General features: G+C 42.5%; 1 protein-coding gene across 1 annotated transcript in view; it reads right to left on the bottom strand.

Annotated features, from left to right (window-relative positions):
• si:ch211-183d21.1 overlaps positions 1-18,940 on the bottom strand; it is a 35,511-nt gene extending 16,571 nt beyond the window's left edge. Inside the window, exons 1-9 of the mRNA XM_024386856.2 lie at positions 18,737-18,940; positions 16,990-17,884; positions 16,573-16,753; positions 16,345-16,484; positions 15,461-16,026; positions 6,622-6,895; positions 6,213-6,408; positions 5,178-5,362; positions 4,767-4,862 (exon numbers count right to left, since the gene is read on the bottom strand). Of these exons, the coding sequence (XP_024242624.1) occupies positions 4,767-4,862; positions 5,178-5,362; positions 6,213-6,408; positions 6,622-6,895; positions 15,461-16,026; positions 16,345-16,484; positions 16,573-16,753; positions 16,990-17,830 (2,479 nt within the window). The 5' untranslated portion in view covers positions 17,831-17,884; positions 18,737-18,940. The remainder of the gene's footprint in view (positions 1-4,766; positions 4,863-5,177; positions 5,363-6,212; positions 6,409-6,621; positions 6,896-15,460; positions 16,027-16,344; positions 16,485-16,572; positions 16,754-16,989; positions 17,885-18,736) is intronic.
• Between the last annotated feature and the right edge of the window lie 7,705 nt (positions 18,941-26,645).

Genomic DNA, 26,645 nt, shown 5'->3' with positions numbered 1-26,645 from the left:
TAATAATTGCTCCTACATTTGATTTCTTCAAACCAAGCTGCTTACCTATTGCAGATTCAGTCTTCCCAGCCTGGTGCAGGTCTACAATTTTGTTTCTGGTGTCCATTGACAGCTCTTTGGTCTTGGCCATAGTGGATTTTGGAGTGTGACTGTTTGAGGTTGTGGACAGGTGTCTTTTATACTGATGACAAGTTCAAACAGGTGCCATTAATACAGGTAACGAGTGGAGGACACAGGAGCCTCTTAAATAATAAGTTACAGGTCTGTGAGAGCCAGAAATCTTGCTTGTTTGTAGGTGACCAAATACTTATTGTCAACCATAATTTGCAAATTAATTAATTAAAAATCCTACAATGTGATTTTCTGGAATGTATTTTTCTCATTTTGTCTGTCATAGTTGAAGTGTACCTATGATGAAAATTACAGGCCTCTCTCATCTTTTTAAGTGGGAGAACTTGCACAATTGGTGGCTGACTAAATACTTTTTTGCCCCAATGTATGTATGTATGTATATATATATATATATATATATATATATAGGGGATTGGAAATGATGCAGACAATTACATTAGAAGCTACAATCTGCCTGCAATATTAAAGGTGATCCACCCCCTAAAAAGTCCCATCCTGTTGCCAGTGTCAATTCCCTCCTGATATGAACTGAAGCCATGTCTCATTTGAAGCCCTGTCACGGACCAGGATGTCTTGCTCCCAGGCAGACTAAATAACTTTTTTGCCCGCTTTGAGGACAATACAGTGCCACTGACACGGCCCGCAACTAAAACATGTGGACTCTCCTTCACTGCAGCCGACGTGAGGAAAACATTTAAACATGTCAACCCTCGCAAGGCTGCAGGCCCAGACGGCATCCCCAGCCGCGCCCTCAGAGCATGCGCAGACCAGCTGGCTGGTGTGTTTACGGACATATTCAATCAATCCCTAACCCAGTCTGTTGTTCCCACATGCTTCAAGAGGGCCACCATTGTTCCTGTTCCCAAGAAAGCTAAGGTAACTGAGCTAAACTACTACCGCCCCGTAGCACTCACTTCCGTCATCATGAAGTGCTTTGAGAGACTAGTCAAGGACCATATCACCTCCACCCTACCTGACACCCTAGACCCACGCCCAAATAGGTCCACAGACGATGCAATCTCAACCACACTGCACACTGCCCTAACCCATCTGGACAAGAGGAATACCTATGTGAGAATGCTGTTCATCGACTACAGCTCGGCATTTAACACCATAGTGCCCTCCAAGCTCGTCATCAAGCTCGAGACCCTGGGTCTCGACCCCGCCCTGTGCAACTGGGTACTGGACTTCCTGACGGGCCGCCCCCAGGTGGTGAGGGTAGGCAACAACATTTCCACCCCGCTGATCCTCAACACTGGGGACCCCACAAGGGTGCGTTCTGAGCCCTCTCCTGTACTCCCTGTTCACCCACGACTGCGTGGCCAAGCACGCCTCCAACTCAATCATCAAGTTTGCGGACGACACAACAGTGGTAGGCTTGATTACCAACAACGACGAGACGGCCTACAGGGAGGAGGTGAGGGCCCTCGGAGTGTGGTGTCAGGAAAATAACCTCACACTCAACATCAACAAAACTAAGGAGATGATTGTGGACTTCAGGAAACAGCAGAGGGAACACCCCCCTATCCACATCGATGGAACAGTAGTGGAGAGGGTAGTAAGTTTTAAGTTCCTCGGCGTACACATCACAGACAAATTGAATTGGTCCACCCACACAGACAGCATCGTGAAGAAGGCGCAGCAGCGCCTCTTCAACCTCAGGAGGCTGAAGAAATTCGGCTTGTCACCAAAAGCACTCACAAACTTCTACAGATGCACAATCGAGAGCATCCTGTCGGGCTGTATCACCGCCTGGTACGGCAACTGCTCCGCCCACAACCGTAAGGCTCTCCAGAGGGTAGTGAGGTCTGCACAACGCATCACCGGGGGCAAACTACCTGCCCTCCAGGACACCTACACCACCCGATGTCACAGGAAGGCCATAAAGATCATCAAGGACAACAACCACCCGAGCCACTGCCTGTTCACCCCGCTATCATCCAGAAGGCGAGGTCAGTACAGGTGCATCAAAGCTGGGACCGAGAGACTGAAAAACAGCTTCTATCTCAAGGCCATCAGACTGTTAAACAGCCACCACTAACATTGAGTGGCTGCTGCCAACACACTGACTCAACTCCAGCCACTTTAATAATGGGAATTGATGGGAAATGATGTAAAATGTATCACTAGCCACTTTAAACAATGCTACCTAATATAATGTTTACATACCCTACATTATTAATCTCATATGTATATGTACAGTGCCTTGCGAAAGTATTCGGCCCCCTTGAACTTTGCGACCTTTTGCCACATTTCAGGCTTCAAACATAAAGATATAAAACTGTATTTTTTTGTGAAGAATCAACAACAAGTGGGACACAATCATGAAGTGGAACGACATTTATTGGATATTTCAAACTTTTTTAACAAATCAAAAACTGAAAAATTGGGCGTGCAAAATTATTCAGCCCCTTTACTTTCAGTGCAGCAAACTCTCTCCAGAAGTTCAGTGAGGATCTCTGAATGATCCAATGTTGACCTAAATGACTAATGATGATAAATACAATCCACCTGTGTGTAATCAAGTCTCCGTATAAATGCACCTGCACTGTGATAGTCTCAGAGGTCCGTTAAAAGCGCAGAGAGCATCATGAAGAACAAGGAACACACCAGGCAGGTCCGAGATACTGTTGTGAAGAAGTTTAAAGCCGGATTTGGATACAAAAAGATTTCCCAAGCTTTAAACATCCCAAGGAGCACTGTGCAAGCGATAATATTGAAATGGAAGGAGTATCAGACCACTGTAAATCTACCAAGACCTGGCCGTCCCTCTAAACTTTCAGCTCATACAAGGAGAAGACTGATCAGAGATGCAGCCAAGAGGCCCATGATCACTCTGGATGAACTGCAGAGATCTACAGCTGAGGTGGGAGACTCTGTCCATAGGACAACAATCAGTCGTATATTACACAAATCTGGCCTTTATGGAAGAGTGGCAAGAAGAAAGCCATTTCTTAAAGATATCCATAAAAAGTGTCGTTTAAAGTTTGCCACAAGCCACCTGGGAGACACACCAAACATGTGGATGAAGGTGCTCTGGTCAGATGAAACCAAAATTGAACTTTTTGGCAACAATGCAAAACGTTATGTTTGGCGTAAAAGCAACACAGCTCATCACCCTGAACACTCCATCCCCACTGTCAAACATGGTGGTGGCAGCATCATGGTTTGGGCCTGCTTTTCTTCAGCAGGGACAGGGAATATGGTTGAAATTGATGGGAAGATGGATGGAGCCAAATACAGGACCATTCTGGAAGAAAACCTGATGGATTCTGCAAAAGACCTGAGACTGGGACGGAGATTTGTCTTCGAACAAGACAATGATCCAAAACATAAAGCAAAATCTACAATGGAATGGTTCAAAAATAAACATATCCAGGTGTTAGAATGGCCAAGTCAAAGTCCAGACCTGAATCCAATCGAGAATCTGTGGAAAGAACTGAAAACTGCTGTTCACAAATGCTCTCCATCCAACCTCACTGAGCTCGAGCTGTTTTGCAAGGAGGAATGGGAAAAAATGTCAGTCTCTTGATGTGCAAAACTGATAGAGACATACCCCAAGCGACTTACAGCTGTAATCGCAGCAAAAGGTGGCGCTACAAAGTATTAACTTAAGGGGGCTGAATAATTTTGCACGCCCAATTTTTCAGTTTTTGATTTTTAAAAAAAGTTTGAAATATCCAATAAATGTCGTTCCACTTCATGATTGTGTCCCACTTGTTGTTGATTCTTCACAAAAAAATACAGTTTTATATCTTTATGTTTGAAGCCTGAAATGTGGCATAAGGTCGCAAAGTTCAAAGGGGCCGAATACTTTCGCAAGGCACTGTATATGTATATACTGTACTCTATATCATCTACTGCATCTTTATGTAATACATGTATCATTAGCCACTTTAACTATGCCACTTTGTTTACATACTCATCTCATATGTATATACTGCACTCAATACTATCTACTGTATCTTGCGTATGCCGCTCTGTACCATCACTCATTCATATATCTTTATGTACATATTCTTTATCCCCTTACACTTGTGTCTATAAGGTAGTAGTTTTGGAATTGTTAGCTAGATTACTTGTTGGTTATTACTGCATTGTCGGAACTAGAAGCACAAGCATTTCGCTACACTCGCATTAACATCTGCTAACCATGTGTATGTGACAAATAAAATTTGATTTGATTTGAATTGTCATCTCATCCAGTGGCGCAATGAATGTTTCCTCTCCAAGCACAGAGTAGCCCTGTCCACTTTCTCTCATTAATGTATGTAGAGTCTTCCCAGTCAAATCCTGTCCTGCCCTCAGTGGAAGTGTTGGAACTCTTTTCCATCCATCCATGATGAGCCTGTCCTCCACAGAAGCTGCTGAACACCTCAATTCATGCCTCATTCAATCACTGCTGTGATCCTATCCCCACACTAAGTAGCCCTCTCATTCCCCATAATAGGTCTATTAAATGTTTTAGGTTAAAATAAAACAATGTTTTTTAAAAAACACACTTTGTCCTCTCTGTGCGTTCTGCACCTATACCGTGGGTCTGCCATGTTCAAGTCACCAGCCTCCACTGGTGTGCCCTTGTTTGCAACCCTGTGTGTTTGTTGTCTCTGTAATGCAAGAGTGTTGTGTCTCACCCTGCAGGTAGAGGGCAGAGATACCACAGTGACATCTTTCTTCCAGGTAGCCAGCCACATCCATCTCACTGTGACTCTGCACCAGCACACTGCAGTCTGACACAGAAAGAGAGCAACAGATAGAGAGAAAGAAGAAAAGAGTGAGCTTTAGTATGGTTAAGGACGGTACATAAGCCATTAGAGATACTAATGATTTGAGACCACTTGATTGAACATTATACTATATATTACGCACTTAAAAATACAACACCTCGAATACGCTATATCAGACAAACTGTCTAGTCATGCAGCAGAATTATTCCTCTAATCATTCTGGAAATGTGTGCTACTAGCGTCAATTGCCATTTACACTTTTCTTAATATACTCATAAAAAGCCCAATTTCCCAAGAACTATGGATGACATGGCTTACTTCCTGGGTGCTCCTGCCAATCACCGGAGAGGGGTGCCAAGCATAGGTCGATGTCGCTGGAGAAGGCGGGGCTGGGGCAGATGTTGGTCAAGCGTGGGGTGGGGGAGGAGCTGGTCCAGGAGGAAGGGCTTCTCGCCTCACAGCAGGAGCAACGGCTGAGAGACACAGGACCTTCCTCCACTGACCTGTAGCGTACACAGAGATGCGCGTGCACACACATGCCAGGTATATTTATTGACACTAAGGCCTAGATTCAATCAGATTGATGTTAACTGGCGATAGTAGACACCCACATAGCTGATGTTCGAGATGTCGGAGGAGCTGCGTTTGAGCTGTCAAATCGGTGAGCAGCTGTTCTTGTGATCATTGCCACGAAGACATACCTGTCCCACTCGCGTTAGATGTTCAAAATGAGAAAGTGTAGCCTATATAGAAATAGGGCCGGGACTATACCAATATCACTGGAAACCAACTTTAACGTTGGAAACAAACATCATTATGTTGTCATTCAGAGTCACCTATTTTCCAAACTATAGCACACAATATTTTACATACAGCAGGTTTATAAAGGACCAAAGAGTTGTCTACTTCGTGTTTTCATTTTTGCCATGGAAAGAATATTGCGATACTGGTATCGTCTTGGCCCCAATAGAAATAATGATGCTCAAATTGAAAATCATTCAACAAAAAAAATAACGAGAATTTCTATCAGCCTAATTGTGGTGTAGATTACATCTCACATTCCATTGTTCGAACTTGTAAACAAGGCTGCATGCTATTTCTCTTAATCCAACTCGGTGCAGTCAATGGCAATGTCCGGTTTAGATATAATTGCGGCAGCGGCTTGTGGATTTGACAGCTTTCTAACGCCTTTTCCACCTCTGACACTGTAAAAGCATCAGCTATGCGGATGTCAGCTAAAGCGGATCGGACTGAACCGGGCCCGAAGAAAAGACTGTCTAGCTTCACTTGCCCTATATACCTTGATGAAGAGTTTTATTCTCAGTAGTAAAAACAAGTGAATTTTATTCCTACCTGAGTACAGGCATCACCTGCTGCCCTCTGGTGGCTGAGAGTTTAATGAGAAGTCTCAGGTCATTACTGAACACTAGGGTGTCTCGGAGAGTGCTGTTGGTTAGGGTGGTACCAGCTCTACACACAGTGACTGTGTCAGAACACAGCACTACGGCTCCATTGGCCGGAACTGTGGCCCCCTCAGGAAACACCTGGTCTGTGAGAGAGATAGCGGAGAGATTATAGACCAGGTGAGGGAGGGAACGTGTGAGAGAAATATACATTTTTTGTTCTATTTGTTCCATTTATTTATTTCCAGGTTACTGTTTATTAGGGCAACAAAACTTTCAAAATGTTATGCAAATAGTCCCTCCCCGTTTCACACCATTTCTTTTTGATTCATGCCTAGTGAACATCACCCTGCTCTCACCTGCTCCGGTGACGTTCCCGATGAGGTAGAAGCCGTTGTGGTCGGTGAAACTGGTCAGGGGTAGGGCCATGGTCGTACCGGTGCGATTCTCTTCAAACACTGTCAGGACCAGGCCCTGTAGGGAGGTCAGGGGCGGTCCTAGCAGCTCCACAAACCCCCTCTGCCGGCTGTGGTTGGTCCAGCGAGCACCGCCCACCTCACTGATGACCACACCCTCAGGGGGAGGGGGTGGGCGGGGACAAGAGTTCTCCCTCAGAGGGGTGGGTGGGGCCACCTGAAGAACAATATAATTGATAGGCGTTCAATGGTACAATAGCTTGCCAATTGAACAGGTGCCCTGGCTATCTAATAGCCAGACTGGGGCCACGTCTGAAATATCTTCTTTCTAGTACACGGGAAGATGCCAGATAAGTAAATGTTTTCTTTCTAGTTAAGCAATGGCCAAACAATGAGCAAAATACAACTGGTTAGAGCAGGGTTGTGCCGATGTTGTCATACTTGTATTCGTGATCGTATCCATTTTTAAAATCACACCTGATACTCGTAATCAGATTTACTCGTGATCGGAAAACCCAGAAGTGTGGTTTAAATGCCGGTAAAGCCGATACCATCACTCAGAGTGCATTTCAGAGCACATCTTTATGTTCCTTCACACCCATTGTTAAATGACCCGACATGTGAAAATGCACATGATTTACTTACTCAGTCCAATTATCAACAGGCGGCTAATAAATAGCCTAATGCATGGCTGGCTTCTACTGCCTGCATTTATTCCAGGATTTAGAGATGAAGCTAGGCTAATTTGCTTGCCCCATATATTGTTTCACTTTTTCACCCATATATTGTTTTCACTTCTTATGCCACAACATTTGATCAATTAAAATAAAAACAACCTACATTTGTCATTTTACTTTCTAATGATCTGATGCTCGGTAAACATGCCTGGGTGAGAAGAAATAATAATAGCAAGCAAGCATGCATGCAGTGGCTTGGATCACGACAGACGACGTCAGCAATGGACAGACAAAGTAGACCTACTAAACAACCCCAAGTAGGCAGACTAAAACCACCATATAGCCTGAGCAAAGTCAACAGGAAATAACTAGATTGAACAACAACGACTAGCTACGGATTCTGATTTATACACAATGTTTGGAGAAGGGGAGACTTGTGTCCTAAGACGACTGACTGTGTGAGTGTCTGTTCGGGGAAAATGAGAGTGGCTTGTTCTAATCCAACCGCCCCGTTTCCTTACAGACAGAAGAACTAGCCAATAGTTGTTTGGAGCACACAGCACTTCACACTGTTTGAGGGAGAGAGAGACGCGTGTTGGCAAGTGAAAATTTATTTTTTCCCCCAATCACGGATAATTACAAAAATACCCGTGTCATATTCGTATTTGGGAAATTCTCCATATCCGTTAAAATACTTGTTTTGTCTGAGTACTCGACACAAGCATTTCGCTGCACTCGCAATAACATCTGCTAACCATGTGTATATGAACAATAAATTTGATTTAGAGTGGTTCCATTCCAATAAGTTAACAAAATTGGAAGAGAGATAGATTTTTATAGTGAAAAGACTGCAAGTATCATTGAGGGCAAAGGGCATGGCATATTATGGTTGTTTTAGCATCCTTATTTATGCAATTATACTGAACAAAAATATAAAATGCAACAGCTTCAAATATTTTACTGAGTTATGGTTCATATAAGGAAATCAGACAATTGAAATGAATTCTTTAGGCCCTAACCTATTGATGTCACGACTGGGAATACAGATATGCATAGGTTGGTAAAAAAAGAAGATGGTGAGCCACACCCCTATCTGGTGTGACCACAATTTGCCTCACGCAGCGCAACACATCTCCTTTGCATGTTTATTGTGGCCTGTGGAATGTTGTCCCACTCCTCTTCAATGGCTGTGCGAAGTTGCTGGATATTAGCGGGAACTGGAACACACGGTCGTACACGTCGATCCAGAGAATCCCAAACATACTCAATGGGTGATATGTCTGGTGAATATGCGGGCCATGGAAGAACAGGGACATTTTAAGCTTCCATGAATTGTGCAGAGATCCTTGCATCAAGGGGTTGTGCATTATCATGCTGAAACATGAGGTGATGGTGTCAGATGAATGGCACAACAATGGGCCTCAGGATCTCGTCACGGTATCTCTCTGCATTCAAATTGCCATCGATAAAATGCAAATGTCTTGGTTGTCCATAGCTTATGCCTGCCCATACCATAACCCCACTGCCACCATGGGGCACTCTGTTCACAACGTTGACATCAGCAAACCACTCACCCCTACTACGCCATACATGTACGTAAATTTACCAATTCTATTCTCTGACAACAGCTTTGGTGGACATTACTGCAGTCAGCATGCGAATTGCACTCTCCCTCAAAAGTTGAGACATCTGTGGCATTGTGTCGTGAGACAAAACTGCACAATTTAGAGTGGCCTTTTATTGTCCCCAGCACAGGGTGCACCTGTATAATGAATAGGGTTGCAAAGGGTCGGAAACTTTCCGGTAAATTTCAATACATTTCCCGGAGTTCTCCATGGGAAGATAAGCCCGGGAATTTTGCATAAATTCAACAAAAGAAGTTAGCTTATAACAGTGACCATTTTTTGTGGGATACACACAAGGCAATTCTAGGTCTTGTGGCATATTTTGGTTAAACTATCCCCAATTCAATGGAATTGCAACCCTCTGCATGCACAGTGCACTCTTCCATCACATGTACAGCTGATTCTCAAGATCTTGCACACTAATGAGATATTATTGAGCCCACACTACTACACTGTCTGAGCCAAGGACTACATGCTTTCTGGTAAGTTTGGATTATAATACTGGGTGGGGTGAATATATTTTATATGACATACATGATTTTTTTTGTTAACTAGTAAATAGTAGCCTACAGCATTGTGTGTTTAAATAATTTCTAAGTTTTTTCATTTCTAGTTTTTGCTACCATGTGGATTTTTAGCTTGCTTAACTTAAGTCGACCCCCTACTTTTTCGAACATTCTGTTAAAAATCGCGCAACATTTCGGCATCCTGCTACTCATGCCAGGAGTATAGTATATGCATATGATTCGTATGTGTGGATAGAAAACACTCTCAAATCACCGCTGTGACTATAACAGAGCGTCTGTTTCATCGAAAAGCGCAAGAAAAACTGATCACTGAAAACTGAAAAAAATATCCATGCGCCACTTGCATGTATTGTTCAAGGGGCACGAAATTAAATGGGGCCGAGATTGCAAGTCCTACAGCTTCCACACGATGTCACCAGTCTTGTCAATTGCCTTCTCGTTGTTTCTTGGTCAAACGAGGAAGAGAGACCACTTTCCATCCGGTCTCCGACAGGAAGTTTTGGAAGAGAGATTTCGGAAGATGATTTGAAATCGTGGAGCTATTGAATACACATCGCCTCGTGATCAATTTGATAGATTATTAACGTTTACTAATACCTAAAGTTGGATTACAAAAGTATTTCGAAGTGTTTTGTGAAAGGTTATCGTCGACTTTTTTAATTTAAAAAAATGACGTAGCGTTTTGAAACTGTGTTTTTTTCTGAATCACACAGTTTCCATAGATGGATATTTTGGGTATATATGGACCGATTTAATCGAAAAAAAAAAGACCCAATAGTGATGTTTATGGGACATATAGGAGTGCCAACAAAGAAGCTCGTCCAAGGTAATGAAAGTTTTATATTTTATTTCTGCTATTTGTGTAGCGCCGGCTACGCTAATTCTTTTGTTTACGTCACCTTCAGGTATTTCGGGGTGTTGCATGCTATCAGATAATAGCTTCTCATGCTTTCGCCGAAAAGCATTTTAATAATCTGACTTGTTGGCTAGATTCACAACGAGTGTAGCTTTAATTCAGTGCCCTGCATGTGTGTTTTGATGAACGTTTGAGTTTTAACGAGTGCTATTAGCATTTGGCATAGCGCATTTGCTGATGGCTAGATGAGACGTCTGCGTCTCAGGTCGACGCAAGAGGTTAAGCCTGCTAACTAAGGAGTGTTCATTCACCTGTTTCCATACATGTTTCTTTTAAAAACATTTCTTACAAAGGAGTTAAATCTTACTGTTTAACTATTTATATGTACATTGTATTTGTTTAAAAAAAAAACTATATTTTTTTTCCTAATCTTTACAGGAAAATGCCACAGGCACTATCTGATGTGTGGAGACATTTACCTGCAGCTAATGTAGAAGGAAAAGCTGTTTACGTTTGCAAATACTGTGCCAAATCATATGCGAAGAATGCAACAGATGCAGAATCATCTGGCCAAGTGCATAAAGTTCCCTCAGCACTCACAACAAGCAACCTCTGACAAAAGTCCTTCTACCTCTATTCGAGGTGAAAATTATGAATCAGACACCTTACCAATAGCAAAAGCTCATGGTCCTCCTGAATCAAAGTTTTTTGACTCAATGGAGAAACGTAGTCAGAGAAATGCTGATGAATGTCTTGCTCGAGCTGTGTATTCAACTGGTTCACCTCTGATGCTCACAGGCAATGTGTATTGGAAGTAGAGGTCGACCGATTAATCGGAATGGCCAATTAATTAGGGCCGATTTCAAGGTTTCATAACAATTGGAAATATGTATTTTTGGACACCGATTTGGCCAATTTAATTATTATTATTTTTACACCTTTATTTAACTAGGCAAGTCAGTTAAGAACACATTCTTATTTTCAATGATGGCCTAGGAACGGTGGGTTAACTGCCTTGTTCAGGGGCAGAATGACAGATTTTTACCTTGTCAGCTCGGGGATTCAATCTTGCAACCTAACGGTTAACTGGTCCAACACTCTAACCACCTGCCTTACATTGCACTCCACGAGGAGCCTGCCTGTTACGTGAACGCATTAAGAAGCAAAGGTAAGTTGCTAGCTAGCATTAAACTTATCTTATAAAAAACAATCAATCATAATCACTAGTTAACTACACATGGTTGATGATATTACTAGTTTATCTAGCCTGTCCTGCGTTGCATATAATCGATGCGGTGCGCATTCGCGAAAAAGGACTGTCGTTACTCCGTGTACCTAACCATAAACACATTAAAAGCAATACACAAGTATATATTTTTTAAACCTGCATATTTAGTTAATATTGCCTGCTAACATGAATTTCTTTTAACTAGGTAAATTGTGTCACTTCTCTTGCAACACAGTCAGGGTATATTCAGCAGTTTGGGCCGCCGGGCTCGTTGCGAACTGTGTGAAGACTATTTCTTCCTAACAAAGACAGCCAACTTCGCCAAACGGGGGATGATTTAACTAAAGCGCATTTTCGAAAAAAGCACAATCGTTGCACGAATGTACCTAACCATAAACATCAATGTCTTTCTTAAAATCAATACACAGAAGTATATATTTTTAAACCTGCATATTTACCTAAAAGAAATCCAGGTTAGCAGGCAATATTAACCAGGTGAAATTGTGTCACTTCTTTTGCGTTCATTGGACGCAGAGTCAGTGTAAATGCAACAGTTTGGGCCACCTAATTTGCCAGAATTCTACGTAATTATGACATACATTGAAGGTTGTGCAATGTAACAGGAATATTTAGATTTATGGATGCCACCCGTTAGATAAAATACGGAACGGTTCCGTATTTCACTGAAAGAATAAACATCTTGTTTTTGAGAGGATAGTTTCCGGATTCGACCATATTAATGACCTAAGGCTCGTATTTCTGTGTGTTATTATGTTATAATTAAGTCTATGATTTGATAGAGCAGTCTGACTGAGCGATGGTAGGCACCAGCAGGCACGAAAGTATTCATTCAAACAGCACTTTCGCGCGTTTGCCAGCAGCTGTTTATGACTTCAAGCCTATCAACTCCCGAGATTAGGCTCGTGTAACCGATGTGAAATGGCTAGCTAGTTAGCGGTGTGCGCGCTAATATCATTTCAAACATCGCTCACTCGGAGACTTGGAGTGGTTGTTCCCCCTGCTTTTGTGGAGCGATGGGTAATGTTGCTTTGAGGGTGGCTGTTGTCGTTGTGTTCCTGGTTCGAGCCCAGGTAGGGGCGAGGAGAGGGATGGAAGCTATACTGTTACACTGGCAATACTAAAGTGCCTATAAGAACATCCAATAGTCAAAGGTATATGAAATACAAATGGTATAGAGAGAAATAGTCCTATAATAACTACAACCTAAAACTTCTTACCTGGGAATATTGAAGACTCATGTTAAAAGGAACCACCAGCTTTCATATGTTCTCATGTTCTGAGCAAGGAACTTAACCATTAGCTTTTTTACATGACACATATTGCACTTTTACTTTCTTCTCCAACACTTTGTTTTTGCATTATTTAAACCAAATTGAACATGTTTCATTATTTATTTGAGGCTAAATTGATTTTATTGATGTATTATATTAAGTTAAAACAGGTGTTCATTCAATATTGTTGTAATTGTCATTATTACAAATACATTTCTTTATTTTATATCGGCCGATAAATCGGCATCGGGTTTTTTTTTTTGGTCCTCCAATAATCGGTATTGGCGTTGAAAAATCATAATCGGTCAGCCTCTAATTGGAAGAGATTTCTGAATGTTCTTCGCCCAGCATACACTCCTCCAACCAGACCTGCTTTATCTACTCATTTGCTGGATGCAGAGTTCAAGTGAAAGTCAAGAAAATCATAGAGAATGTAGACTGATGGGTGGTTGAATGTTCGTAGGCAACGAATAATTAACTACATCATCTCCACTCCTCAATCGGTATTCTACAAGAGCACAGACACAAGGGACAACAGACACACCGGTCTCTACACTGAAGATGAGCTGAAGGCAGTCAAAAATGACCTTGGACAACAGAAGGTATTTGCACTGGTGACAGACAATGCTGCAAACATGAAGGCTGCTTGGTCTAAAGTGGAGGAGTCCTTCCCTCACATCACACCCATTAGCTATGCTGCTCATGCATTGAATCCGCTCAAGAACATCATGGCACTGAAAACAATGGATACACCCTACTAGAGAGCCAAGGAAATTGTTAGGTATGTGAAGGGTCATCAAGTTATAGCTGCAATCTACCTCACCAAGCAAAGAATAAGAGCACCACATTGAAGCTGCCCAGCAACACCCGTTGGGGTGGTGTTTTCATCATGTTTGACAGTCTCCTGGAGGGGAAGGAATCTCTCCAAGAAATGGCCATATCACAGTCTGCCGATACGGCCAGCCCAATCAAGAGGATCCTCCCGGATGATGTATTTTGGGAGAGAGTGGTAAGCAGCCTGAAACTCCTGAAACCTATAGCAGTAGCCATTGCACGGATTGAGGGAGACAATGCCATCCTGTCTGATGTTCAGACTCGGCTTGTAATGTAAGAAAATAAATATATATGTATGCTGACAAGAGCATCCTATCTGGTGCAGAGATCAACAAGGCCTATGGTATCATCACTACCATGTCTCGCCACCTTGGCCTGGATGAAGGCAAGGTTCTTGGCAGTCTGGCGAAGTACACTTCCAAGTAAGGGCTTTGGAATGGAGATGCAATATGGCAGTCGTGCCAACATATCTCATCAGCCACCTGGTGGAATGGACTTTGTGGATCTGAGGCTCTTTCCTCTGTTGCCTCTATCATCCTCCAAATCCCACAAACATCAGCCGCCTCAGAGCGCAACTGGTCCTTGTTTGGGAACACGAACACCAAAGCACGCAACAGGCTGACCAATACAAGGGTTGAACAACTGGTTGCCATCAGGGCAAATTTGAGGCTTATTGAGCTAGACAACAAGCTAACCTCAACAAGGTTGGAAAATGACAGTGAAGATGAGACCTCAGAGTCTGATGTTCAAGACGTGGACATTGAGGAGGTCCAGGGAGAAGACATGGAAGCCTGAGAGGAAGACAACCAAAGCTTTAGCTTCTAGACTATCATTTTACGTTGAAAATGTTTTTGGGAGATGCGATGGATCATTGGGGATCATTCAATATTCCCTTTCTTTTGTTGTTCAGTGAAATCATCCCATGTGAAGAGTCAACTCATTTAATTAAAGTTCAATTCGTAACTAAAAAGTTTTATTTCTATTGGAAGGATATAATCATTTGCAATTAGGTCTACTTATGACCAGTATCTCTACCTGCACATGACCATCTGATCATTTATCACTCCAGTGTTAATCTGCAAAATTGTAATTATTCGCCCACCTCCTCACGCCTTTTACACACAATGTATATAGACTCTTTGTTCTTTCTACTGTTATTGACTTGTTTATTGTTTACTCCATGTGTAACTCTGTGTTGTTGTCTGTTCACACGGCTATGCTTCATCTTGGCCAGGTTGCAGTTGTAAATGAGAACTTGTTCTCAACTAGTCTACCTGGTTAAATAAAGGTGAAATTAAAAATTAAAAAATATGGTAAAAGGTTTATGTTTCTGTCTCCATATGACATCTACATTTAAATGGTATTAATATTAATTTGCATATATTCCCATTAATTCCCATGTACTCCCACAGAAAGTTTCCACCTCTGAATATTCCCCAAAATGTGCAACCCTAGTAATGATCATATTGTTTAATCAGCTTCTTTATATGCCACACCTGTCAGCTGGATGGATTATCTTGGCAAAGGAGAAATTATCACTAACAGGAATGTAAACAAATTTGCACACACAGTTTGATAGAATACGTTTTTTGTGTGTTTGGAAAATGTCTGGGATCTTTTTCAGCTCATGAAACATGGGCCCAACACTTTACAATGTTGGGTTTATCTTTTTGTTCAGTGTACCATTGCTAAGGCACTCTGGAAAATAGCCTCTGCTGATGTAATACAGAAAGGGGTCCTCACCACGAAAGCAGACTGGTCGGCGGGCAGGAGGCCGTTACAGCGGCTCAAGGCCTCGTCTCCTGGCTGCACGTCCGAGTCCTCCAGCAGGGGGAGCTGTCCTGGGGTCAACGCATCGCTCAGCTCCTGGGTGTCCTTGTCCGAGCCCCTCAGCCGGTACACCACCGCGTCTAGCAACCCCTGGGTGGGGATCCCTGTCTGAAAGGCAGAGGGCGGGCCGAAGGGACTGCGGTACAGGGCCACTGCGTCCGGTCCGTTCTGGATGGTGTTGGGTGGCAGGCGGATCGAGGGGGCTGGGACCAGCCTATCACTGCCCACCAGGAAGTAGCCCTGGGCAGTGGTGAAGTGGCCTGTGAGGCTGATCTCACGGTAGGGCTTGCTGTTGTGTCCGCTGAACAGGAGGAGCCACACGGCCTGCAGAGAGACGCGGCGGCCCGACGGGTGCCACAGCTCGATGAACTCGCCATCCTCGGCTGAGCCCGGGTTGTCAGCATTTACCTCGCTGATTAGAAAGTCTCCCCGACCCCAGGGAGGGAGGTGAGGGGGCACTTCCGTACCTCCAGGGACCACTGAAGAGCGGAAAAATTAGATTTACCAAATATCAACAGGTCAAAACTCACTACTATTTGGATACATTATATTGTCTCCTCAATTTGGTAACTATTTACATTAAATTTCTCTTATACACATGTTTGTAAACACATATTGTTAGATCGCAATTATACTCTATTCAATGTATGTTCATTATCCTAAATGTTTATTGAATTTAATTGGCTATGACTGATTAGAAGCTAATCGATTTGCCTATAAGCACTAATGTGTATCACCAATCGAAAGCATCCCCAATGTAAAGGTGTCAGTGTGATAGCGAAATATGTAACACTCACCAGTGGCGTGAGGGCAGATCTTTGGCCATGGGCACTGGTTGGGCTGTCCGGGGGTTTGTGGCGCTTCCCAGAATACACCAGGGTCTCTGGTCCAACTGGCCACACCACAGCGACTGAGGTAGAGGCCTCCTTCCCCAAACCTGAGAAAGACCAGCAAGGTTAGTACTTCAGCCTAAGAAAGATAAATGGATGGATGGGTGGCTGGATGAGTATGGGTGGGTGGATTACCTGGCGCTGAGCTGATAGGGCTGTCTGCCTGGTATAAGGGTCTCTGTGAGGTTGGCGCTGGGTTGGTTTCCTGGTCCAGCGAACACAAAGGCGTCTAGGGGCTGCGTCTGGCTCAGGGGGCTGCCTACAGGGAAGTCTGAGGCCTTGCCACTGTACAACGCCACTGCCCCCGACTCATCTCCTGATGTATAACATAGTAGAACTTAATCACTCAACATAGCTTCCACACCAACAAACACGGCACTTTTCATACACAGGACGTGAAACAATTTGCGTAGATATAATTTCACACACAAAATACACAGGTCCAGCTCCTTGACTCATAGAAATCTCTGCAAGACCTCCCAATGAAGAGATATGAAGCTTTTCTCAGCCCTGAAGACCAGTAGGAGCTCCTCCAGGTACAGGTTCACTGACCTTTCATGTTGTTCTTGTCGATGGTGATGGAGATCAGGCCTTCCCTGGAGGTGTGCACGTCGACACTCTCGCTGACCATGTCCGTCCGCCCGTCCAGCACCAGCAGCACCAGAGGCCCTGCAGCCTGGGACTCGCTTAGCTCCACAAACCCATCCACCTGCCCCCCTCCCAGCTTCAGCTCGCTGATACGTGTGGTGGCAGTGCTGGGATCAGGGGGGATGCAGCGGTTGCGTTGGCCAGGTGATGGCAGGTCCACCTGGAAGCCCCAGCTTTCCCCAGAGATCAGGCACCTTTCGATGGACTCATCCCCCTCATGGGCCCCCTCGTCCTCCACGAAGGCCGACTCCCCAGGTGTCAACGTCTCAGCCAGGACCTCTGCGCCCCCGGACCGCCGCGTCATGTACACGATGGCATCCACCAGCCCCACGGCTGTGGCGTTCATCTTCTCCCCGTAGCGTGCCGCAGACGTGTGGTAGAGCGCGATGGCGTCCGGGCCATTCTGGACGGTGTTGGGTGGGAGGGGGATGGCCGGTTTTGGCTGCATGTCCACCGAGCCAACCAGGAAGAAGCCCCGGTCGTCTGTGGTGTGGCCCTTCAGGTCCAATACTTTGTAGGCTATGTTTCCGTTTCCATTGTAGAACACCAGGGTGTAGCCTTCCAGTGAGGCCCTCTGGCCACTGGTGTGGTAGAGCTCAACAAACTCAGTGGTGTCCAGTTTGGGGTTGTCTGCGTTGACTTCACTGATGATGAGGCAGGGATCTCCCCGGACTGACGCAACCAGACACACGGACAGGCAGACAGCGTATGTTGCGACCAGGCGAAGGGTCAGTCTTACCATCATGGTTAACTACTTCCCCAAAAATGTCAGTGCTAAAATGCATTAAGGGTTGAAAGTCTGAAAGATGAAGAAAATTAAGAAGAAACTTTTGAGGCACAAAAACAACAAATATTGACTAGAAATCACAGAAGGTGAAATGATGTTGTGGTGAGGATATCATAACGGTCTTCACCACCCAGACAAGGGGCAAACTCAAAACTACATGACTGTTTATCGGTTTTTACAAAAATAGACAGAATGCATGTTGCATTCTAGGCTAGTAGTATCTGATGATTGAGTCGCCAAAAACAGGAAGATGATCGGGAATGTATGTCTCTTATGAGTTACAGTGTGGGTAAATCCTGCATTTCTTGGAAAGCACACGTAGACTAAGGATACATTTATTTCATCCAAATTAATTTAGGCCGTGGCTGCGGATTAATGCAAAAATTGTTCAACTGTGATTTGTATTTTATTTTTTCTCACTAGTACTAGGACAAAAACATGTTTTATAGCTTCCTGGACCTTGAATAAGCCAAATAGTAGCTGTAATCTTCGGTAGACAACGTTAAAATAAAAATGTGCGTAATTAAATTTTCGATCGTTTCTTACCAAACGGTAGACCAGGGAATCACAACGACAGTGAATTTTGGCTCGAGCATCATAGCGCATAGAAAACGAAGAAAGTTGCTTGCTAATTATTTATTTTTTAAATGCTTAACTAGGCTGCTACTATACGTGCTCTGTAGCTATAGAGTGTAAATACTGGAACGGAATATCTTCAGTTAAAACCCCATTCAAGACCACTACTTGTTGCATAGAAGACGATATTCAAGTCACGGCTATCGCTATCTCAGCGACGAAACGGTTGTCATTCGAGTTCATCTGTGCCACACAGGGTTAGGGTTACAAAGTAGCGACGTGACTTACTGTATTTCAGTGTCCCAGTCCACGACGAAGGGAGTATTGACACAATGTTTCCAATCCAAACAAATCTGCTTTATTATTCCGAGAGATATAATAGTAAACTTTGTTTCAATCTCTGCCGCTCCCAGCGTCGTCTGTCCACATTGACAAAGCACTTTCTCCCCCCTCTCCCGTGCGTGGGCGTTCAGAGGGGGGGTAGGGGGGGATGATCCTCGGGTATCCTTCTCGTGCTGCGTAACATTCCATGCCATTCAAATTCAGCTCTGTGGTCTGCCTGTGTTTTACACAAAAAAATGATATATTGGCCTTATGTTTAGAAATGTGATTTTATTAGATTTTGGCGTGTTTACATTTTTATTAAAGGAGGCAAGGTGGACTTTTTAAATTTTCAAATATTTTAATTTTCAAATATTTTCAAATATTTTAGGGGAATGTTGACCTACACCTTGATTTATATGGCCTGTAGGACCCTGAGAATCCACAAGGACTGCGAAACACCTTGGCCACGGAGCACCAACAAGTTGGCTATTCCTAGCTGGGTGACCTCATCTAATATGTTCTTGGTTAACGAGCATGAAGAAAAATATGAATCACATATTTTTACGATTCACAAGTGTCTCTAAATGTAGGGCCAAGTCTACACCTGACTTTCCACATCTGCCATTTTACATTGTAGTTTGGACATTAAAGTTACTTTATTTTATTCAAATCAAATCAGTTGTATTTGTCACATGCACTGAATACAACAGGTGTATAATATTGTCTAAACAACAACGTCTAGTCGTATATCTGCGCTGAATTTTTTTTCCTATTGAGGTTTTGAAAACGGCTGACTTCCAAGAGTGAATGCACCTTAATTAAAGCAACTTCTCGTTTTGAAAATGTAATATGTGGCATTGATATGAGTAAGAAACATGTATTCTACTGTCAAAATTGACTACAGTGTAAATATGATAATTTTGGTCATAAAGTCGTTCTCGTCCAAAACGGATATTTGCAAAATAATACGAAAACATGGTGTCACAGAATGAAGGGTATTGTACGTTTTCCCGTGGGTTGGGTTTATGGAATTCTTCCCTCATGCCCACATCTGGCAGCACCCAAGTAATCATATATTCTGTGCACAGATGCAAATGACCATTCTGATCATAATACCCATGGTCAATTTGGTGTGACATTTGATATCCCTATGGGCTAGTTAGGGACCGTCAGTAAATTACACAATATACATGGGATACTTTTTAAAAGGTCAATAGCTCCAAATTTCAATGACCTCAAAACCTCAAACCAACTATACATTGAGACAACTAAAAGACGTGCAACATGAAAATATTGTCCCATATTCATTGTGTAATTTATTGAATGGGTTATTTTTCATAAAACCCTGGCAAGAGTGGCTAAAAGGGTGTTTAGCATCCCCAGTGGTTCTGCAAGTGTATAGAGGATATTTTCCGCTACTCTCCAGTGTTTATATGCTGTTTAATATGACATGTCGCCTATTTGAAATGATGAGCACTGCTTACATCCACCTTTTCATGTTTATTCACATACTTTTCATTCCAATCATATGGTTTGGTTTCAATACTTCAAAACCAAATGGTAGATCCAGGTAATGACACAAATAGAGGGAATTTGGAGCCATTTTCCCCCCCTGTGAGCACAGAGCGGTTTTTGAAATGCTAATTTAAAAATTAATGGTGAAAAAACGATTGGAACCATTTCGCTGTTTGACCAACTTGTTTTATGGGTATTATGACACCTCCGCTGTGGGGCACTATGGCTGCTAGCATTTCTTAATAAACCAAATCTCAAACAAAGCCAAATCAGGAACTGCAAGGTTAAAGGTTAAGGGTTTGGTGAAGGTCAAGGTCAGTTTTAGGTTTTTGCTAGGTTTGAGTTTTTTTTTTACAGGTTTTGGAGATAAAAATCAAAACTGTTACGGTACCCTTCATTCAGCAAAATACACATTTTTTTCCTAATTATCTTGCAAATCTCAATTTTGGATGAGACTGACTTTATGACCAACATGATCCTATTTACACTTTGTAGTACATTTTGACACTAGAATAAACGTTTGACTAATATCGATCCCACATAGGCCATTTTTCTACCAGAGAAGTTGTTTGCCTTCAGTTGCTGTTGAAGTATGATCTAGTTTCCAGAGAAATGAGGAATCTGTGGTCAAATGGCCTCTTCTTTGAGGTTTTAAATGATCTCACCCTTTAGTACACATCAAACCCCAAAATGATTCATTCACATTTCTAATTTTATAAAGGTACCCTTTCTCCAATATGAGCTAGGATATTTGGTTGCAAGATGTCCATTTACAAAGGGTATATCAACTGTTAAGTACTTGCTCTTCCCTACAAAGCTGGGTCTCTTCATCCCGGGTCTTGGTTAATGATCTTGGACTGGACTGTGGTATAGCCCTTTTCTCAAATGAACACATCTGTAACACAACCAGAAGTGTTTGTTGTCCTCCCATAATACCAAGATGTGTAAAGATATGTACCACATGTTAAATTCACTTCAGACATATAGATCTGCAATATGTTGTGTGTACACCTATAAGGATCGGGAAATTAACCTGCTTCGGTATGTGAAAGGGTTAAAACAAATTTGGTATGAATCTATGTTCAAAACAAGAATAAAACAAAATACTTTCTAACACGTTGTTCAATTTACACAGTATGAGCCCATACTCCATGCACTTCTGTTTTTGGGCTAAGCCTTTGATTACTATCACCTGAATCCCCTGAGCTACTCTAATTGGAACAACCAATCAGCTCACTGGAACAATTAATGCAGTTTAGAATAAAATAACCGAAAACCAGTGCATGACAGTGTTTTTGTCACGTCATTACATTGTATTTCATTTTAAAACCTCAAGATGGCCCTATATGCACAGTCCTGATGCAGTAGCACAACAGACCCAATGGTCTCAAGGCATTCAGGACATGTGTAATGTGTTAAAGAAATACCAATTATTTTTGAAAGCCTTTGGGTTCAAACATTGCAACTGAAAAATGTATTGCCTTATAAAGGATTATAATACTTTATTACCAGTTCCAGTTAATTCCTTATGTTCTCTTTGTGGCTTATTACATGTTTCTTATGCATACATTTAAATATGCATTTGTAGGCATACGTGTAGCCTGATATATCAAAGGCTCATTTCAAAGCCTTCCCCTTTGTGGTAAAAAAAAGAAAGAAAAGGTTTTCAGAGTCATTTTCCAGACGAAAAATACATGTAGGCCAGACACACAGACACTCATTCTGGTCGTAGTTTACCTTAGGGATGGCCTCTGCAAAATGAAAATGTTATTTATTGTCTGCTACCAGTGTAGGAAGCCGTAAGCGTCAGTGGGCTTGATAATGATCCAGGCTGTATCACAACCGGGCTGTGATTGGTCCCATAGGGCGGTGCACAATTGGCCCAGCTTCGTCTGAGTTTGTCCGGTGTAGAACGTCATTGTAAATAAGAATGTGTTCTTAACTGACTTGCCTGGTTCAATAAAGGCTACTCTTAAAAATAATAATTATGGAGACAAATCACTTTCTGTAGAATTGTGCAACATGTATGTCATCACTCTCAATGGTATTTACATGTGTTACATTTGAGTGATTTGTTGGCTTTGCTTTCCTCCGCTTTGCTTTTTCTCCACTTTTTGGAGCAGAAGATGCGGATGCTGGTTACAGTAAATCAAAAGAGGGGGCTAATGGGTAGGTGTCAGTAAGAGGGTGACAATAATTGGAGGGAGAAAGGCAGAGAGAGAGGGAGAGCAAAAGGTTGTCCAGATTGTTTTCACACTCTTGCCTTGACTACCAGAAGACAGAAAGAGAAAGAGAACAATTATGAGCTGAAAAACAGTATGCCAGTGCAAGGGAGGACAGTAGCAGGTGACCCAACCCTGGTTTGTAGCTACTATGATTTACCATTATAGCCCATTTAATTGCAGTAACTCTGTTACTGATTTGTAGGTAATTCTGTTACCGATTTGGTGACAAAATTTGTTTATCACTTAATTTAAATGAAATTGATATTAGTACAAGCACTACACCTAATTGTTAGGTCTACCTTTACTAGATACTACTGTGAACTTTCATTATCCTCCCTCCTCGTTGGGGAGAGAAATTAGAAAAGATCTTAAAGATATGTGGGTTTTTGGTAACGGAATGACAAGACACTACGCAATGTTTAGAAGGCATAGTATTTCTCCAAAACTAAGTATAAGTGTTGATATTACACTGAACAAAAATATAAAGTGGCAGTACCGTGTTTCATGAGCTGAATAAAATTTCCCAGAAATGTTCCTTACGCACAAAAAGCTTATTTCTCTCAAATGTTGTGCACAAATTTGTTTACATCCATGTTAGTGAGCATTTCTGCTTTGCCAAGATAATCCACCTGACAGGTGTGGCATATCAAGAATCTGACTAAACAGCATGATCATTCTACAGGTGCACCTTGTGCTGGGAAAACGAAAGGCCACTAAAATGTGCAGTTTTGTCACACAACACAATGCCACAGATGTATCACGTTTTGAGGGAGCGTCCAATTGGCATGCTGACTGCAGGAATGTCCACCAGAGCTGTTGCCAGATACTTGAATGTTCATTTTTCAACCATAAGCCACCAAAGTCATTTTAGAGAATTTGGCAGTACGTCCAACCAGCCTCACAAACACAGACCACGTGTAACCACACCAGCCTAGGACCTCCACACCCGGCTTCTTCACAACAAACACAATTGCATGTTATCGATGGCAATTTTAATACACAGAGATACCGTGAAGAGATCGTGAGGCCCATTGTCGTGCCATTCATCGCCGCCATCACCTCATGTTTCAGCATGATAATACACAGCCCCAAGTCACAAGGATCTGTACATGATTCCTGGAAGCTGAAAATGTCTCAATTCTTCCATGGCCTGCATACTGAGGCATGTTACCAGTTGAGCATGTTTGGGATGCTCTGTATCAAGGTGTATGACAGCATTTTCACAGTCCCCTCCAATATTCAGCAACTTCGCACAGCCATTGAAGATGAGTGGGTCAACATTCCACAGGCCAAAATCAACAGCCTGATCAACTCTATGCGAAAGAGATGTGTCGCTCTGCATGAGACAAATGTTGGTCACACCAGATACTGACTGGTTCTGATCCACACCCTACCTTTTTAAAAATGTATCTGTGACCAACAGATGCATATATATATATATTCCTAGTCATGTGAAACCCATAAATAAGGACCTAATGAATTAATTTCAATTGACTGATATAAACTGTAACTCAGTAGTATTTGAAATTGTTGCATGTTGCGTTTATATTTTTGTTCAGTATAGTTGACAAGGGTCTGTACTTCAACATTGTGTTTTGACATATTTCTAATACCTTAAGACTTTTTCTGATATGTTTTCTTAGACCCCTTTTCCATCCGTTTGACCAGAAATCAAAGCCTTCAATTATTACATTTTTTTAAGATGGAAATTATTTGAAAAAAAAGTGCTTTCATTTCCTAAAAATACAGACTCTTGGCTTTCATTTGACACCCATTTTGAAATGCTCCTATCAACTTCACATGTTGGTCGTCGTGGGTCCTTTACACGGAAATGCCGAAGTCTCAAACCCATTGACTGGGACTCCATTGTGGGCCTGCCAAGAGGTAAATTAAACTGTCAAGCAAGGAAAATGAGCAAGACTTGTCTCCTGTGGTGGGCAGACAGATTCCTGGGAGGGAAGTGATTCATATCCTCTGTTGATGATGACACTTCCCACTGGGCTCAGACGTAATTTCAATGTCTAGTTGATTTATATTTGGTTCAGTTGTCAACTGAAGTGAATTCAACACAAAAATAAATAAATGATTAAATGTCACCATGTCATTGGATTTAGGTCAACAGTTGGGTGAAAAAAATACATTTCCCTTACACTGATAACTTTTTGTAAATCTGGTCAGATTCCCATGTGTACTGAGCAAAAATATAAACGCAACATCAAATCAAATCAAATGTTATTTGTCATATGGGCTGAATACAACAGTGAAATGCTTACAAGCCCTTAACCAAAAATGCAATTTTTAGAAAAATAAGTGTTAAGTAAAAAAAAAAATAGATAAGATAAAAATGACATATAAAAATGTAAAAAATCTTAGAAAAATAACAAACATTTAAAGAGCAGCAGTAAAATAACAGTAGTGAAGGGGGGACAATGCAATTAGTCCGGGTAGCCTTTTGATTAGCTGTTCAGGAGTCTTATGTCTTGGGGGTAGAAGTTGTTAAGAAGCCTTTTGAACCTAGACTTGGTACTCCGGTACAACTTTCTGTGTGGTAGCAGAGAGAACAGTCTATGACCATGTTGGCTGGAGTTTTTGACAATTTTAGGGTTGCTTACACTGCATGGTATAGAGGTCCTGGATGGCAGGAAACTTGGCCCCAGTGATGTACTGGGCCGTATGTACTACCCTCTGTAGTGCCTTGCGGTCGGAAGCCGAGCAGTTGCCATACCAGGCAGTGATGCAACCAGTCAGGATGCTCTCGATGTTGCAGCTGTAGAACTTTTTGAGGATCTGAGAACCCATGCCAAATCTTTTCAGTCTCCTGAGGGGGAAAAAGCATTGTTGTGCCCTCTTCACGACTGTCTTGGTGTGTTTGGACCATGACAGTTGGTTGGTGATGTGGACACCAAGGAACTTAAAGCTCTCAACCTGCTCCACTACAGCCCCCTCGATGAGAATGGGGACATGCTCGGTCCTCCTTTTCCTGTAGTCCACAATCATCTCCTTTGTCTTGATCATGTTGAGGGAGAGGTTGTCATCCTTGCACCACACGGCCATGTCTCTGACCAGTCAATTGAAATAAATTGTACAACAAATGCCCTAATCTATGGATTTCACATAACTGGGCAGGAGTGCAGCCATGGGTGGGCATAGGCCAGGCCCACCCACTTGGAAGCCAGGACTAGCCAATCAGAATGGGTTTTTCCTCACACAAGGGCTTTATTACAGACAGAAATACACCTCAGTTTCATCAGCTGTCCGGGGTCGCTGGTCTCAGACGATCCCGCAGGTGAAGAAGTCGGATGTGGAGGTCCACATGTGGTTACACGTGGTCTGCAGGTGTAAGGCCGGTTGGACTTTATGCCAAATTCTCTGAAACGACGTTGGCAGAGAAATGAACATTAAATTCTCTGGCAACAGCTCTGAGGGACATTCCTGAAGTCAGCATACCAATTGCATGCTCACTCGAAACTTGAACCATCTGTGGCATTGTGCTGTGTGATAAAACTGAACATTTTAGAGTGGCCTTTTATTGTCCCCAGCACCAGGTGCACCTGTGTAATGATCATGCTGTTTAATCAGCTTTTTGATATGCCACACCTGTCAGTTGGATGGATCATCTTGACAAAGGAGAAATGCTCACTAACAAAGATGTAAATAAATGTGTGCAGAGAAATACATTTGAGAGAAATAAGTTTTAGAAAAATTCTGGAATATTTTATTTCAGCTCATGAAACATGGGACCAACACTTTACATGTTGCATTTATATTTTTGTTCAGTGTAGACTGAACATCACCAATTTTTATTTTTGTGTGGAAATGGCATGGTAACAGTGTTGATTCAACCAGTTTTTGAGGAGGTTCTGTGCCTCATCTGTAGGAAAGCCTCTGATGTTGACAGGAAAAAAGGTCAATAGAAATGTTTGTTGTACAAATTTGTTTGGGCATCAGAGTAATACAGCAAACTGCAACTCCTCTAGTCTAGGACTTTCATGTGAGGTTCATGTGGGTTCATGTGCATCTCAATTTCCTTCCTGTCAAAACAACTTCCAATCCTCAAAACGTCCAAGCGAAGACAAACTTGCAAGGTATGTTTCCTGATAACTCTCTCCTTCCTTCTTCCCTTCTTCCCTTCC

Source organism: Oncorhynchus tshawytscha, linkage group LG24, assembly GCF_018296145.1.
Source record: "Oncorhynchus tshawytscha isolate Ot180627B linkage group LG24, Otsh_v2.0, whole genome shotgun sequence".
Classification (NCBI taxonomy): Eukaryota; Metazoa; Chordata; class Actinopteri; order Salmoniformes; family Salmonidae; genus Oncorhynchus; species Oncorhynchus tshawytscha.
Note: the sequence above shows the minus strand (reverse complement) of the source record. Positions and strands in the feature narration are given on the sequence as shown.